Source organism: Ambystoma mexicanum, chromosome 5q (assembly GCF_040938575.1).
Source record: "Ambystoma mexicanum isolate Mex_15411 chromosome 5q, UKY_AmexF1_1, whole genome shotgun sequence".
NCBI classification, from domain to species: Eukaryota; Metazoa; Chordata; class Amphibia; order Caudata; family Ambystomatidae; genus Ambystoma; species Ambystoma mexicanum.
Window position 1 is genome coordinate 701,061,396 of NC_090933.1, and position 16,797 is coordinate 701,078,192.

Here is a 16,797-nt window from a genome sequence, read left to right on the forward strand (position 1 = left end):
GAATGTCGCTGCTGGACCTTAGTATACGATTTTTTTGTAGATGAATATTTTTCTTTGAAAGAATTCTGCTCCTTTGCTGTGGATTGCTCTGTGGGTTATGCAGAGCATTTTGAAGAACATTTGTTTTTGACTGGTAGCCAATGAAGGGTTCTCAGTGTTGATGTGATGTATTCTCTGTTGTTGAGTCTGAGGAGTAGTCTTGCTGCTGCATTCCGCATTTGTTGTAGTTTTTTGATAAGGTAGTCTGGCATTCCAAGATAGATGCTGTTGACACAGCCTATTCTTGACATAACGAGAGAAATTATGGCGAGTGTCTCATGTGGTAAGGTAAAAAGGGAAGTATGTGCTTGATTGTGTGTGTTTGGAAGAAGCATTTCTTTACTACTTCATTGACTTGCGGTTCGAGTGCTAAGTCGTCGTACATTAATATTCTGAGATTTGTTTACTATTTTGGATGGTTACGGTCAGTTTCCCATTTCAGTAGGCCATGGAATGTGGTGTTGGTTCGACGGTTCATTGGGCTCGATCATGTTTTCTGTTTTGGGCGGATTGAGTTGAAGGCTGTTGGTTCTCACCCAATGACTTATTTCTGTAAGGCAGTTGATAAGGTTTGAGTTTTGTTCTTTGATAGTGTTGATTTGGTAGATGATTTGTCCATCATCTGCGTAATTATAGCAGGTGAGACGGTGTCTTTTGATGAGGTTGATGAGAGGGCAGCGGTGAGAGGGCTGAGCCTTGTGGGACTCCACAAATTGTTGTGCAGGGTGTTGAGTTGAACGGGTTTAACCATGTTATTTCTGTTCTTTCTGCCATGAAAGGTCTTAGTCAAAGTAACGCTGTGTTATCGATTCCTATATCTTTGAGTCTTTTGATGAGAGTTGTGTGGTGGACTGTGATAAATGCCACTGATATATCAAGTAGTATTAGTGCCGAATGGATGTTGGAGTCTGCGTTGGTTTTTAGATCATCCCATATTGGCAGTAGTGCTGTTTCCGTTCCTCTCATGGGCCTGAAGCTGACTTGTGCCTGGTCTACTATTCGGTTGTTTTCTACGTTTTCCAGGACTTGTTCGTAAGCGTATATTTCTAGGAGTTTGGCTGGTTATGGAATGTTTGCGATTGGTCAGTAGTTGGTAAGGTCCCCTGTGTTTCCTGATAGTTCTTTAAGGAGTGGCTTGATGTATGCCGATGTGAAGGTTTGTGATACAGTTCTTAATGCTAGTGAGTAGTTAAAGAAGTTGAGGAAATATTCTGCAGGTGTTTTCTGGGTGAGCATAGTCTTGTATATGCCTAGTAGGCAGGGGTCTGCTGGAGAGCCGGCTCTGTTGCTTTTGATCACTAGGCCGTTGAATTTTTCTGACGATATTGGTGGGTAGTTGTTCAGTCTTGTAGATGGTTCCGGCATTAGGGGGGTTGCTGGTGTTTTTAGGCATGCTCTTAATGACTTGCTGGATTTTTGTGATTTTGTTTTTGAAGTGTTCTGCAAGATCATTGCATGGCGTGGGTGTGTTGTTGCATGCTGTTGAGCTTCTTACCTCGTTGATGATGTTTAACATCTATTTCTGGGTGTTGCTTGAGTTTGCAATCCTTTCATTGTAGTATGTCTTTTTTGCTTTGAGTATTTCAACTTTGTATGGTCATATTTGTCTTTGGTATGTGATTTTCTTTCTGTTGAGCATAGTTTTTTCTCCATTCTTGTTCCAGTTTCCTGTTAATTTTCTTCAGTGCTCTGAAGTGGGGTGTGAACCATCTCGCCATTGATTTTTTATTGAGGGGGTGAATGTTTTTTCTGGTGCAATGTCATCTAGTGTTTTTGTGATCTTTTTCAAATTGTCTCAGTTCTTCCTTTGATGCTGGATAAGTCCAAGGCAGTAATTGATGGTTTTGTGGCTTCCAGTCTGGTGTTTAGGTCCACAGTGTTTATGGTTTTCCATTTTCTTTTCTGAATTGGAGGATTTTTTGGGAGGTTAGTTAGTATTCGCATTGGCGGGTGGATCACAAAGGGTATTATGAGGTGGTCTCTCCAGAGGATTTGCATTGGGGGTGCCGTTGTAACCAGGTTTTTGTTGCAGAAGATTGCATCAAGGGTGTGGCCTGCTGTGTGTGTCGCTCCCTTCACCACTTGTTGTAGATGCATCGTTGCTAGCTGATTTGTTTGAGTTTTGTGTGAATCAATGTTTTCTTCTTCAAACCAGATGTTGAAATCTCTCAGTATGATCAGGTGATCTTTATTAATGGCAATGTTGTTGATGGTGTCCACAAGTGTGTCCATGAAATTAGGGTTGTATGTCGGGGGTCTGTAGATAGCTAGGGATGATAGGTTGGTTTGGTGATCTAAGCCTAAGTGCAGGAGGAGTGATTCACAGTTAGGGGTGTTTAGTGGTGGTGTTGTTGTCTTTTTTAGCTGGTCCTTGTATGCAACAGCGAGACTTCGTCCTTGTTTTCCTTCTCGTTTGGCTTGCTTCAATTTGAAGTTGTTGGATGGGGAATTGTCTGCCATTATCTTGACGTTTTGAGTAAGCCAGGTTTCGGTGAGGAATAGGATGTCCGTCCCTCCATTGCTTAAAAGTTCGTCTATTTCTGTTGTGTGTTTTGACATTGCTCTGGTGGTGACTAGGTTGCAGTGTATCTTTTTGTTTCTGCAGTATGTTTGCCCTTTGGCAGTGGCGTTGGTAATTTGAGTTGAGATTGATTTGTTTTTGCTTAACTATGATTTATATGGTTCTTCATTAAGTGTATATATGTTTATTTGTTTAAAAAGACAGCAGAAATCAAAGACAGATTTAATTGATTTTGCCTTGCTGTGGATCAGTCATCGTGCAAGCCACACTGCCTTCAGAGGAGAATATAATCCAGAAATATGTGAACAGCAGATTAGAAGAAAGGCATTGTTACATATTGCAGTGAAGATAAGATAAAATGTCATGCATGTCCAAGCGAGGCGGGCACTACTTATATGTACTTTTTATGTTGTGTGTATGTGAGAGAAGCTTGCATTGCTCTTTACTCCACTGCACCGGTTCTTTGTGTCAGGGAACCTTTAGCTGTTGCTTCTCTGGTGCACCTATTTATAAGGATAGCTTGCACTACTGACTATGTTGCTGTGGGTATTCAGTCAGGGGAAGCTTGCTTTTCCCCTACTTGTGTGCATGTTCTGTGTGAGAGACACGTGTGCTGCATCTGCTGTTTTAGAGCTGTATATTCGTCCCAGTACTATAGCGAGAAAGAGGTGCTGCAGGCTTGGATTAAGTAGCATGGACAGATTTGCTAGGGTCCAAGTACTGAAACAATAGAAAGTGCAGCTGGTTGAATCGGGGTACACTGATAGAGCTGTGTACAGGCCCCTGTACTGGCACAACATGTCATATTCCAGCTCAGGTTAAAGGCAATCTTATAGGGCTGTGTTTAGGTCCCAATAGTGGAATACCAGGGGTTGCTGTGGGTCAATATTGACGTGCACCTGCACAGCTATATTGGTGCTAAATGACAGGCCTCACATATTGTAACATATAGTAACACTTAGGATTCTGCACTTCTCGACCCCCTGCCTGCTCGCGGCACCCACAATGACATGTGGGACCCTGGTCTTGTGTCTTAATGTGTCCATGGGGAGCTTTGCTTATCAATTCGTCAACACTTCAATAAACCTCAGTAAAGGCGCATGTTGAGCTGCTGGCCATCTACTATAAATATAATGCACTCTCCTGCCACTCCATCTGCAGTGCGCTGTTTAGGCACTAGGTCCATAAACTCTTTTAAGTCTAGTACTCCCCTGACCTGCTTGCATCTACGTGGCCCCTGGCAGCTTGTAACCAGAAGGGAAACTAGAAGGAGTTTAGAGTGTTGTATGTTCTTCCTGGTGTTAAATGGGGGTGGGGCAAAGATACTCTTATATACCTGCGCAATGCTAGCACTATGCAACCACAGGCAGTGCGTGACTTCCTCTGCACACAACTTGCGCTTTCAGGTTTGCAGAAACACCCAATGCAAAGGCTATTCTTGGCTGCACTGGTCAGTCCGCTTTCTCGTTTACCCTGGAGGCTGTATCTAGGTACTGGTGCCCGCTTTTGGCAAACCCTGCAGGCGTCCCTTTGGTTTAAGTATATCGAAAATATAAATGCCTCGTCCTTTAATCGCACGACGTGGAGTGTGTGTAATACATGGACGGAGTAGGTGGCATTCGGCACCCTGAGTAGCATAGGACCCAGGAAGCCAAGTACTCATCTCTCTGAATGCACTTGTGCTCTGAAGCACTTCCACAAAAAGACGACTTCTAAACCCATTGGTACCATGGGTCACCAGGTAACGTCTGGACATTCTCTCTCGAACTGCTCTACATCAGTGCGTGCATAGGACATGGCGAAAAAACGGATCGTTTATTTTATATAGGGCTTCTTACCATGCTTCACAGCGTTAGTGTTAAAACACATTATAACCATGGGGATTAACGTGGCACTCGCCATTGGCCAAACGGACCGCTAGTGTTAAAACACATTATAACCATGGGGATTAACGTGGCACTCGCCATTGGCCAAACGGACCAATATGGCTGGTAAAACTGATGAATAACCTGGAAATTTGCCAATGATGGCAGTGGCTGCATGACTACCCCCCACCCCCCGTACATCAGCACTGAGGGCAGATCTCCCAGCATGGTCTTCATCACTACCCTAAGAGGACCATCGCCTGCACCGCTCCCATCTCCATCCTTGCCATGGCCGTACCTGAGAGACATGTACTACTGGGCACTGCAATCCTTACTGTTGGGGAATGGCCTCACCCCCAGCCGCCCCAATGGTTGCTGAACCACACTTGGCAGACACGGTCCAGCCTTTCTTCTCAACCTGCGCCCAGACCGACACCCCATTGCTTTGCTGTGTCACACCCAGCAGACGTGGCCTGGCTAGGTTGACCAAGCCCCACCCCTCCCACCACCCTTAGGACATTTCCTTCATGTCACTGGGAAAGAGTCAGTTCCTAGTGACCACTCCAGGCAGATTTCCTTCAGTTTTTTAACGCCACCACTCCACCCCTGCGCTGGTCATAATAGCTTTATAGAGAACCACCCCCTCAACCTATAGAGGGAGCTAATGTGCCCATAAAGTTTGTTAAACACCCTCACTACGCACAAGACTTTAACTTCTTCTTCACTGCATAACTCCCAGTACTGGCAGTGTGTAGAAAGCTTAATTATTACAGAGAAATTAGAAGTGATTTATCACTTCCTGGACTTGACCATGTTATCTACAGTGTGACCACTGACCTCAGCCGCGAGCACCTTGCAAAATGACTTAGGGCAAAGCAAGTGTCTCGCACGCCCTAATTGTATTTCTTTTTTAACCTATTACTGTTGATATGTATGTAGCTATATGTGTGAGCTGCTGTGTGCTTCAGTGTTAGAGGTAATTCCCCAACCTCTTGAGTACTGATAATAAAGATAAGAATAACACCAAAGACAGCGTATTGATCCCAACAATATTAATTGATTTTAATAAGTGAGGAGAAGTGTTTGGCGGTGTTCAGCGGAAATGTAAACTTAAACCTATTGTGCGGATTTGAAACGCACTTGATATCGATGCCATTATAGTGAGAAGGCATTACAGCTTGGCCTGCTCCTGGAAGCCACCGCCCGAAAGGCGCAGTCCATGTCTGGTCCTGGTGTGGTGGGATCTCAGATGTAAGCGCACTGCCATCCCCTCGCTACACCTCGGTGAGGACTTAAAGGGGCAGAAAACATATCCTCATATTAGCCGCATTGTGTTTCCTGTCCAAAGGGATTAAAACTCACGGCTTCCTCCATTTGGATTTGAACTTTGATTAGCTGTGCCCCCTGCACACCGGGATAATATTGTATAACTGTATAATTGGGAGAGCACTTATCAATTAGACCTCTGGGTAGGGCGGGGGCAGACGGACTGGGGCTGCTCTGCACGCCGTCGGGCGTTCCCTGCCTACCGATTGGTGTGGGCTATCTGAACAGACCCATGCCTAGGGTCAAAGCGTGCTCTAAGAGGTTGTGAAGTGATGCACTGTACCTTGTGGGTCCCCTTCCTGTGACGTTTGTAGTCCCAGACTATCGAAGACCATTGATGGGTTTATTTGCAGCGTGTCCTTTGAGAGCTGTGAGCGTGCGCTCCCTCATAGAGGCCTGGTGGCAAACAAAAAGGTATTGTGAACTAGGCCGTATCGTAATCTTTGGCAATCTTTGTGGTTTAGGGATTTGAGGACCCAGGCTTATTGGAACATTTGGAACATCTGCACCACGCTCACACCAAAGATTGAAAACTCTGGTTATTTGAGGAGCCATCCCAGTTCATTGTAATTAAAGGTTGCAATTTGCTTGTACTGCCCTCGATTTTTGCACAGGCCACAATTTTGGTTTTAATTCTGGCTTTAACCTTTTAAGGTCGACCTTATGAATTAGGAATTCATGAATTTTATCTAACATCATCAACTTCTAAGTTTCTTTTTTCTTTTAATACGTTAATCAGTTTGAATTCGGATTTTTATATTGAATCTGTGTCTAATCATTAATATTATTTCCTTGTAACCTTCTATCCGTATCGGTTTTATAAACTAAGGCCACTATAGGAGTGGCAGGGGAATATAACTGTGTGTGTGATTTAAGGGGCATCAATCATGGTGAAACGCAAGGCAACTACCAACCTCCTGGCTCCTCGGGGCCTGAAGAAAGCCAGAAAGGTTAAGGACCAAGATAAATCCCTTCTGCTCGAAAAAAACAGTAGTACTGGAGGGTGTAACTGGGGTGCTACAGGGCTCTAAAGAGGGAAAGGGGGGGAAGGGGCAGGCCTGATCTCCTACCTACAAAAAGTAATTTTCCTACATGGGGAGATCAGCATGGCTGAGTTGGCAATTGTCTCCACAGGTAGACGGGCCACCCTGTGTAAATCCACTCCAGTATGCACACAAGGGACACCAAGTACAGCACAGATGGAGAGGGTTAATGTAAATCCTATGACGGTGCCATGCTTGTTTCCTGGGCTGCACGGTATACCCATGGTCCAATCATTAATTGCAGAAATGGGTGCCCAGGACCAGGTTGACCAGCACAATGCTACTGAGGTGGGTTTGAGTAATAGCCATCCCATTAGACCAACAGAATTATTAAGTACCCGAGGAGGGCGGGGTGTCAAGGGCCCAAGTAATGATCTATTGGTACCGGTCATGAATTTCCTGATGACTTTTAAAATAGACATCATGAATACCTTGTTGATCCTGAACAACCATGTGAGCTCTTTAAAAAATGAGGTTGAGGCATTGGGTAATCAGGTCAAGCGAAGCCTGACCTGTAACCCTTCAGGGAGGGGGACTGATAAGAAATGTTGGAATAAATGTGGAACTTGCCGTGGTTAAAGGATCTGTAGTTTCTGCGGAGATGCATCCCCTCCAGGCCACACTCCCAGTCAACGTATGCTCTCCTAGATGTCAGAGCGCTCCCAGCCATTACCCCGGAACTTGAAATCCACAATTACCCAAGGTGGAGAACAAACTACAACCAGAAGAACCCCTGTGCAGGAACAGGATAAGGTAGATCCAAGGCGATATTCCCTGCAGCTGCCTGCGTAAGCATTGCCGCTAGTATGTGTAATACCAAATGTACCCACTCTGGGATCAGGGTGTACTGAAGATTGTGGGGCCCTGATCAATAAATCATCCTATTGGGCTAACACACATATTGAGGGAGATCTTATAGACCCCCGTATGATCTTAATGGTTTGCAGAACACCATTGGTGGGCACCAAGGATAAGTCAATTGCTGGTGACTGTGTGGTGCTGACTTTCAAAAATGCACAGGTGACCAAGTATCTGGTTGAGTCCAATTTGGGAACTTCCAGCCACAAACGCAGGACTTGGCTGGTGTCGTTAAACTTTTTCTATCCTCAAGATAGGGAGAGGCAAGGGATAGCATCTAGGGCCATGAGCCGTGTCCATCTAAATAGGCCCACGGGCCCTTTGCCGGATCGCCCCCCCCCCAAGTGGCTCAATTCCGAAAGGGGGTGACTTGCCTGGTCGGTAGAGCTTTTGTAAACAAAGGGGTGCCTGGGCAAAACCCTGGTCCTCCAGGCTAGTAACAATAGCAAAACAATGCAATGGACCAGTAGATTAGGGAATGGTGCACATTACACATTTACCTTTTTACAAATACCAATAAATGGCACTTATTGGATTCATATTCATTTTATTATCATAAACATATATGAAATATGAAGTTTAAAACCACATATCACAAAATATTTATCACACAATTCAACTCACTCTCAATCATTACTACCGTTCATTCACTGTTTTAAAATGTATAAATCACACCTAACTTGTTAACTTGCTCAACAATTAGTCTATTTCTATATGTGAATGTCCTCCACTTCAGTGGCAGATGGTCCTTTCTGTGTTTAATCAATTACACAGAAAGAAATAGTCTACATATGTTTCGGTTGACTAGTTGAACATCACAAATTCGTTCTCTTGATGATGCAACCTTTTTCAGGACTGTGATAGGGAATTTGAATCATTCCCCTGTAACGAAGTAGGGTGAGTTTCACCACCTAAAAAACATTGCAACACATTAGTGGTCTGCAAAATTGGACAATTCCCTCATTATTTTCTTTTTTTACTATTAATGTAACAATATGACTCTAGAAAGTACTCATTAAATCTCCATCTCTGCAATAGAATCTCGTATAAAGCAGAGAGGAAGGTATTTGGATTTAATCCTATTCACATCCTAACGTGGAAATTCACAAATCTCATTCCCCCATCAGAATGCAAAAAAATATTTTGTTGTCCACTTAAAACGTAGAACTCTATAACTAAAATACTACTCAAAAAAAGGCAACAGACGGCGTATCTGCTATCCCTGTCTTGTTAATTTGAAGATATCATATCATTAGTCAGATGGAGAGGGCTTCTTCTTAGCCTAGTTGGCACTCAACACAAGGACATCAGATCATGGCACACCTATTAGTGTCCTACAGAAATAATGATATATTAGAAAGTCTCTCTTTAAAAATCTCCCTTGAAAAAGAGCGCAGCCTGCCGTAGTCTTAATACGGAAATGGTACTTACATCTACGCACGTTATTTAACAGTCTGTCTCTTGATTTTGTAGATATTTGCAGAATGTCTCGAAAAAGATGGCATCTGCATACAGGGCTCACCCTCTGTATTAATATTTCATCATATTAGTCTGCGGCCACGAATATCCTGCAATAATATACAGAGATATATCGCAATGACTGTATCTTTTAGAGTTCTCAGTGATTTCATATTCTTTATTCGTATAAAGCATGTTAGTCCCTAAAGGCAAGCCATTCACCCCCCTCCTCTATCTACTGTCTATACTTTGTTCGTTTGCCAACGTTCCGCGCTTTACGCCCGGTTCCATTATGTGAAGTAACTTCCTCAAAGTTATCTATCCAATAGTAGTATCCAAAAAACACACCATGTTTGGAAAAAGCACATTACACATACTCAGTAGTGTCTCAAACAAACTTTAGCAAATCCGACGCACGTATTTTCATAACTGTCTATTCGCTAATAGTATAACGAAAAGATCTCCTAGAACAACAACTTACCTCCAGTAAAAAATCCTTCCATGTCGTCTCCCGTCCGCCTCTGTTTAGTGCAGTCACTGTCGCACAAAGATTTCGAACGGCGCCTCACTCAATGATTGCTTTATACGGTGAAATATCTAAGTAGAAAGAGGACTACGGACGCTCCGAGTTAGGGTTTTGCTGTATTACTCACTTTCGATGTTCACTCGACTCGCAACGTAAAAAGCTCAAAAAATAGATCACATATCCAGAATATAGAGCAATACTAGAGAAAGTTGCTGCATTCTTCTATATTCAGTATTCAAATTGGAGACATGGTGTGACATCAGAGATATCCCCATGTAAATGAACAGCATCAGTAAACAGATTCCTGCACTGTAATACCACCTGCCCTTTGTGGAACGAGCGAGATGTTGGGCTAGCTAGGACAGAGCTGGTGAACGGTCATGATTTGACTAACTTGTCACCAACTTTACCCCAATCATAAGGGCCTACAGCGCAACACCTGCAGAGAATATTGAACGGCAGTCTGGGTATTTACCGGGAGGAATCTTAAGAAGGGCAGCGCAGTCAGCATCCTGCTTAAACTCTCAACTTGTATTTCTGAGCAGGAACCTGAAATAAAATTGCAGGTACTTCTCGATTGGAAAGAGACCTTTCAAACAGGAATGTGTGCATGTGTAACCTGTTAAAGGATATTAGGTATCGCTCTGCTGAGAGTTTCAAAAGGCAATTACATTGTTTTCCCACTGAGAATGTACACAGTTATGGAGGAGCTATCTCTGATGATACTTTTATATTGGACAATGTGGGTTTCCTGATGCACATCCTTGTCAACAAATAGCTCTGCAGTCTCCTGTTGTAGGGACTCGATTGGCTCGGGAGGATAGCTCTGGGGCAACGCGCTCACCTTGGAAGCAAGACGACACGGAGCAACACAGGTTCGATCCACGGGTCCGCAGTTAGAAACCTCTGGGTATTAAGTGCGTTATAAATAACCAATCATATCATAGGTAAGAAATGTAAGAGACTTCATAACCAATTAAAATAAATAAATAAATCCAGACCTCTTACTCGGGCCTCCATGGCTCTTTTTCCAAACGAGCTATTCGCTGCCTTTAAACAATCACCTTCTTAACACAAAAGACAATTATATCCTAGAAAGGCTACTTCTCTCAACATAGGATCATGTCACAAGCGTGACCCCACAAACTATTGGGTCCAACGATCCCATTGGATCATCCTGCATTTGTGGTCATCTGTTTGAAATTTTTCAAGCGCGCATTGAAACGCAATACATTTGAGTGTGGATTCTATGACAAGGCAAGACAAGGCTACCACTTGAGGAGTCCACGACACATGCCACTGAGCAGCAAATGCCACAGCAGTGCCAGTGGTGGAAGCAGAGGCTAAATGTTGCTTACCTTAGGGAGGAAGACATGCTGGCACAGGCACTAAGGAACATAGCAAAACACACTCAATTATAAGATAATTGCCGGAGCTTCTATCAAGTCATACAGTACGGCACTTCACTAGATCGCAGTGATATCATTATGTGGCCCTGCAGATGTTTTGGACTTCAACTCCTATGATCAGTAGCTAGCGATGAAGGTTCATGGGAGTCATAGTCCAAACTATTTGGAGGGCCACATGAGTAATCACGCACTGGATAATGGTTTGCCGTTATGTGACACTCCAGATGTTTTGGACTTCAAATACCATCAAGCCTATCCAGCATAGTCAGCAGTGAAGGGTCAAGGGTGTTGCACGCCGAAACATCGGGAGGACCACTAGATAACTTATCATGCACTAGATGTACGGTCTAAACTATAAATGCATCTTACATTACATGTCATTTGTACAAAGTATTATACGGGCATCAAAGCTAAAAAGTGAGAACAAAAACAGGCATTTGCCTTACCTAGATACAGGGATGCATTTTCTTTCTTGACGTTGTCGTCTAAGTAAGTTGGTCCCAGAGTGTATATAGGGGTTGAACCCATGCCGATAAGAATTTGTGCACAAATGAATAAAGATACGTACAGGGAGTGGTCCTTTCCACCTGAATCCTTGAGGCACGCGGATGATTCCAACTGGTCTTTGGCAGAGTTATTACCATTGAAACACAAGCCCTCATTGGAGAGGGAGGAGTTCACCTCTTGAATCTGATAGGGCGGTGAGATGAAGTGAGGTAAAGAAAAGAGCGCAGCACCAACAGCGATGAGAACTCCGCCCAGGGCTAGCCAGCGTGGCCTCTGCCCGCGACCTCCAAAATAACTGATGAAAACGACCACCAATAGGCTGCCGATATCAAAGCAGCTGACCAGCAGCCCAGATTCGGAGCTCTTCAAACTGTAGCGCCTCTCAATGGTGGTGATAACACTACTTAAATATCCAGACACCATCAAGGATTGTATGAAAGTCAAAAAGCACATGCACGCCAAGAAACAACGGGAGTCGGTCAACGTGGCACGGAGACAGGCGGTAGCTTGGATGGCGTTGAGGGTAGAAGATGGAGATACTCCTTTCGGTCTTCGAGCAACCTTGCTAGAGTCTGTCCTTTCTGTGTTCCCGGCCCCTGAAAAATTAGACGTTGCAAAGGAGAAAACGGTCCTAGAAGACGCAGCTATATTTTGAGCTACATCATCCGAAGCAAGGCCACAGCTCGATGTAGACTCCTTCTGCAAAGCGGGTAGGAAAGTCATGTCCGCTATCACCGGGGTAGACTGGGTGGTATCGATGAGCATTGCTCCTGTGTCCTGAGCAGGTGGCACACAAGGTCCATTCAAAGCTGGCAGACTCTTTGCCCTGAAGTGATGGGCTCTGCCCTGGGTGTGGGCCTGCGCCCCTCCAGGATGCTCCTGGGAGAGATGGGAGGCCATGAAGGCCGAGCGCTCAGCGTCCTGCGAAGCCATTGTTGGGCTCGTGATAGACTAAGCTCGGCAGCAGAGCAGATGTCTGCTTGTGTCACTAGAATGCAAACATAATTGAAACTGCTCTTTGCAAGTCAGCATTGCCCATCGGGAAACTTAATCCGGTTTCAGGAGGGTAACGAGGCTGCGGCCTGTGTGCGACGCATATAGATCCCAGGCGAGTGCAGGGCTGGCTTTTGTTCCCGTGTCCTCCTTTGTCCTCTGCACGCTGCCAGTCTGAAAGGCATGGGGGCCGTGATTGAATAGCGCTGTGGGCTCAGTATGGCAGTGGCCTGCCAGCAGCCGGCCTCACCATGGCTGGGTGGCAGTGTGCCTTCTGGAAGGCTGCAGCCACGATGCGGCCTCCCCACGCCACATCCCTCACACCCTATGCGCTGCCGGGCATCTGCGGAGCGAGGCGTCTGGTGGAGATGGGCATAGGCTACCAGCTGCAGCAGTGCCCTGCTGGCACATTGCGTGGCTCGGAGTCTTCAGCAGCAGGCGTCCTTCTGCCACCCTGCAACCAGAGAGGCACAGTAAATACAAGTGGCAAAACCATGTGTCAAGTCTTAAACGAACAGCATGTGTTATCTACCACCCGCTCCAGCTGCTCAACCCTAAATGTGCAATGGAACGACTTGTGTACATAACATTACAAGAATCGGTCTGGAGAGAGCACTGGCTGAACACATCCTACTCTGAAAACCGTCCTCTCTCAGCGTGCCTTTAATGAAAGGAGGGATTGGTGGGTGCCGGCCTGCACCTGTTATTTTCTATGGGAGAAGATAATGGGCACTGCCATGCAGTCTCGAAAAGACCGGGTGCTTCTGGGAAGCGTGCCCAGACTAAGGGGAGAGAGGGGTGTGTGGGGGACTTCAAGTGCCACCCGGATGAGAATAGGGGGAGTGTACGTAATCCGTTATGCAATAACGTCACCCCACTAAGCAATGTCATGGGTACACCGTGTCCATTCCGACCTCAAAGCAGACTCCCTGCAGAATGCAGAGGCCGCAGCCCCCTCGTGAGATAGAGGGGGGCATGTGGGGTATGGCTCGCCCTGCGTGTGATATCTCTTGCCCTGTCCGAGCACGGATACTACGGTTATCCAAGTGTGTGTGTGTGTGTGTGATACGGGGGGACAGGGGGGCTGCTGCTGGAGAGGGTGCGCTGAAACCTGTGCTACAGTTTATCAGCTAATTAGGAACTACACACGCTCGTGCTTGAATCCGGGAACCAGGGAAGGTCAGGAAGCAGCTATGGCAGCAGGGACTAAAAATAACCGGCGCGGGGAGCTGAGCTGCCTGGCGGTGCACCCGTGCACACAGAAGCGCGGCACGGGCTGCCCGCCCACAAGATGCCCCCGCAGGCCTTCAGTCAGCAGCACTGCCTGCCACTTGACCAAACCAGTGATGAAATTACACCTCCCTGTCCGCGCACCCATCAGCCACACTTTACCACGGGTTATACGCGTGCCCAGCTGCTCTGCAAGTGACACTTACACCCGGTGCCGACTACCCTGCACGCAGCGCACAACCGGTGCTGGGCGACAAGTAACGCGCAGCCGGCAGTACTGAACTCCCGATACTAACCACCATGGACGAGGCCCACAGCCCGTGAAACTAGCATAAGCCACTATATACTGAGCGGGGTGTACTGAGCACACACTGTACTGGCACCCATTGGACCTTCTTCCCCAGTGTACTGTGAATGAAGACCTGGGCACTGTTCACTGAGAGCAGCGCAGGGCACCTCCGTGTACTAAGCAACAAGGAATGGCTGCCCTTACCCTCTGTGCTAAGCACCGGACACTGACATCCCTGTGCTCAACAGCCCACGCCGAGCTTTCTACAGCGGGCGCTTGATGCCCAGCAACCACCGCTCAACATCGTGTACTCGGCTTCCTTTATACAGCTGAGATTCCACCACCTGGGCAGTGTGGGCGGGGTAACGGGCTCAGGCACACATGGCATTCCCCTGGGAGTTGTTGCGAGGATTCACTGCCCAGCACCCAACTGCCTGGCAGCGATGTGCCCCCTCGGGTATAGCACCGGGTGGGTCTCTTGCAGGTGGGCAGAGGGTACGTACGATGCCTGGTTGATGCCCCTCCCTCCCGAGCCCCGTACTCACGCTCGCGGACTGGAGGACTGGCGGGGGTCAAGTGCGAGGCGGGCGGATCATGGCAGTATCGGCCGCCTCTCTGGTGCCGGCAGAGCACGCGCCTCGGAGGCGGTGATGTGAAATCTCCGGCTTCTATTCCCTTCAGTTCTTCTATCCTCTGCCTTCGGCTTTTACGTAACTCCGCCCTCCGATTTTCTGATTGGGCAGCAGCCTCATGCAGCTTCTCTGCTGTACTGCGCGTGTCTAGGGGGGCAGAGGCAGAAAAGCATCTGCTGCGGGCCAGATATTACGGGTTGAGATTTCTTTTGGGCGAGAGTTAGACTTTCATCACAAATGGGGACGTGGGGGATGTTGGACAGTGCTTTAAATGGCCCGATCCCACCATGACTTCTTGGGTGCCTACTTTTTATTTTAGGTTTGGGTATAACATCTGCCCTGCACTCATGACTATGAGCAAGTAACCACACTCGACCCTTACCCAGGTAGAAAGAGAACTGCAGAACACGTTACTTTTACAATGGGATTTGAACAAAACCTAAACCACTCTGTAGTGGCCTTAAATGATTACAGGACACTCGCGTGATAGGAAGAGGTGTTTATTTAGCACTTGGTACATAAAGAGTTACAGAGGGTATTAAGGTGCAGGGGTAGGTATGGGCCAGTACTCCCAGTTCAGTTCCTTTGCCCAAGAAGCTGGCTTCACTGCATGGTGCATGTACTGGGACGTACATTGATATCCCCTGATATCCCCTGATAGCTGGAGCTCCCAGGAGGCTGCCCTCAGCCATGGGATTACACTCAATTTATCAGGGATCTGCAGCTGTGGCAGACGTCCACAGGAGGGCTGATTTCCCTCATCAAACAGGAGCACAGAGGCTCGACTGTCTTCTCCGGCCTCGCTCCAACTCTGGCAGGAATCCTTATCCACTCGCTCTTCACGGGCAAACTCTCGCGAGATCTTGCCATCACGAGATCTCGCGTGACGAGTCCCCACACACATCCTTTCGTGGGAAAAGCTGGTTCCTAGTTCATGACAAAGTCTGTGAATCTGGTTTCCTTCCTACTTTCCCGTTGGGGCCGGTGCTGGTCAGTGGCTGCTTTGGGGAATTGGGTGGTTGTGCGAGATGTGTCATAAGGGGTTTGTTACGCAGAGGTTGCTTCCCGATGTGGTTCCCTAGACTGGGGGTTGGTGCTCATTGTACATATTAATTATGGTTTCCTTCTTCCCTAACGTCCATCTCTGGTGGTTGGTGGCTGATTCCCATGGCTCATGGTCATCTCCTACTCTGATGTAGGGGCAGGTGGTGGACGTCCTTTTCTTCTATATGGCCACACTTTCCAGGTTCCAACTTCTTCCATCACTGGTGTAGACATGGTTGGTTCCTTTCCGTGTGACTTCTATGGCCTTGCTGTACTTTGAGCCTGTCGCAGTGTCTTTGTGTGGTAGACATATTTTCAATAAGTCTCCTTCATTGACTTCTGTGCAAGATGCTGCTCTGCGTTTGTCGCCCTGAGATTTCATGATCTCTTTGTTCATTTGCAATCTGAAGACTTTGTGTAGCCACAGTGGCACCAGCGTGGATGCATCCCTTTTCCCTCTCAACATTTGAAGTGGAGATACTCCTGCGATGGCATTCGGCGTCAAGCGATGTGCTGCTACGGCCTCTTTGACGATTTTGCATGGATACATGCCTGATGCGCATGCCAGTTGTAATGCTCCTTTGATGAAACGGTTTGCCCTTTCTAACAGCCCGTTTGCTTGTGGGTGGTACAGGCTTGCTCTCAACTGACGGATATTGAGCCCTTCTCTTTGAAAGACAGAGCTGAGTACTTCTATGACTGTGCTTGTGGTGATGTCTGGCACAAATTCCACCTCAACCCACTTGGAGAGGTAGTCCACCATGACTACCCCGTCTGTACCTGTTGTCGCTCGACATGCCATCCAATGGGCCAATGAAGTCCAGCCCTAATTTATGCCAGACGCCCTATGGGATTTCTGTGGGTATCATGGGTGCTTGCCTCACCTTTAATCGTTTGTCGCTGTTTGTGCATTCATGGCATCTTTCAATCATTGCCCTTACATCTTGGTCCATCCCAGGCCACCAATCCTCTGTGTCACGTCATATTGCTGCCTAGATGACCTGGATGCGCTCTACACAATATCACCTTGCGGATGCCTCTTGGAGGAATTACTTGG

The 16,797-nt window shown here is 46.8% G+C and overlaps 1 protein-coding gene across 1 annotated transcript in view; it reads right to left on the bottom strand.

Moving 5' to 3' along the window:
• SLCO5A1 (solute carrier organic anion transporter family member 5A1) overlaps positions 1-14,754 on the bottom strand; it is a 697,625-nt gene extending 682,871 nt beyond the window's left edge. Inside the window, exons 1-2 of the mRNA XM_069621164.1 lie at positions 14,610-14,754; positions 11,492-12,999 (exon numbers count right to left, since the gene is read on the bottom strand). Of these exons, the coding sequence (XP_069477265.1) occupies positions 11,492-12,485 (994 nt within the window). The 5' untranslated portion in view covers positions 12,486-12,999; positions 14,610-14,754. The remainder of the gene's footprint in view (positions 1-11,491; positions 13,000-14,609) is intronic.
• Between the last annotated feature and the right edge of the window lie 2,043 nt (positions 14,755-16,797).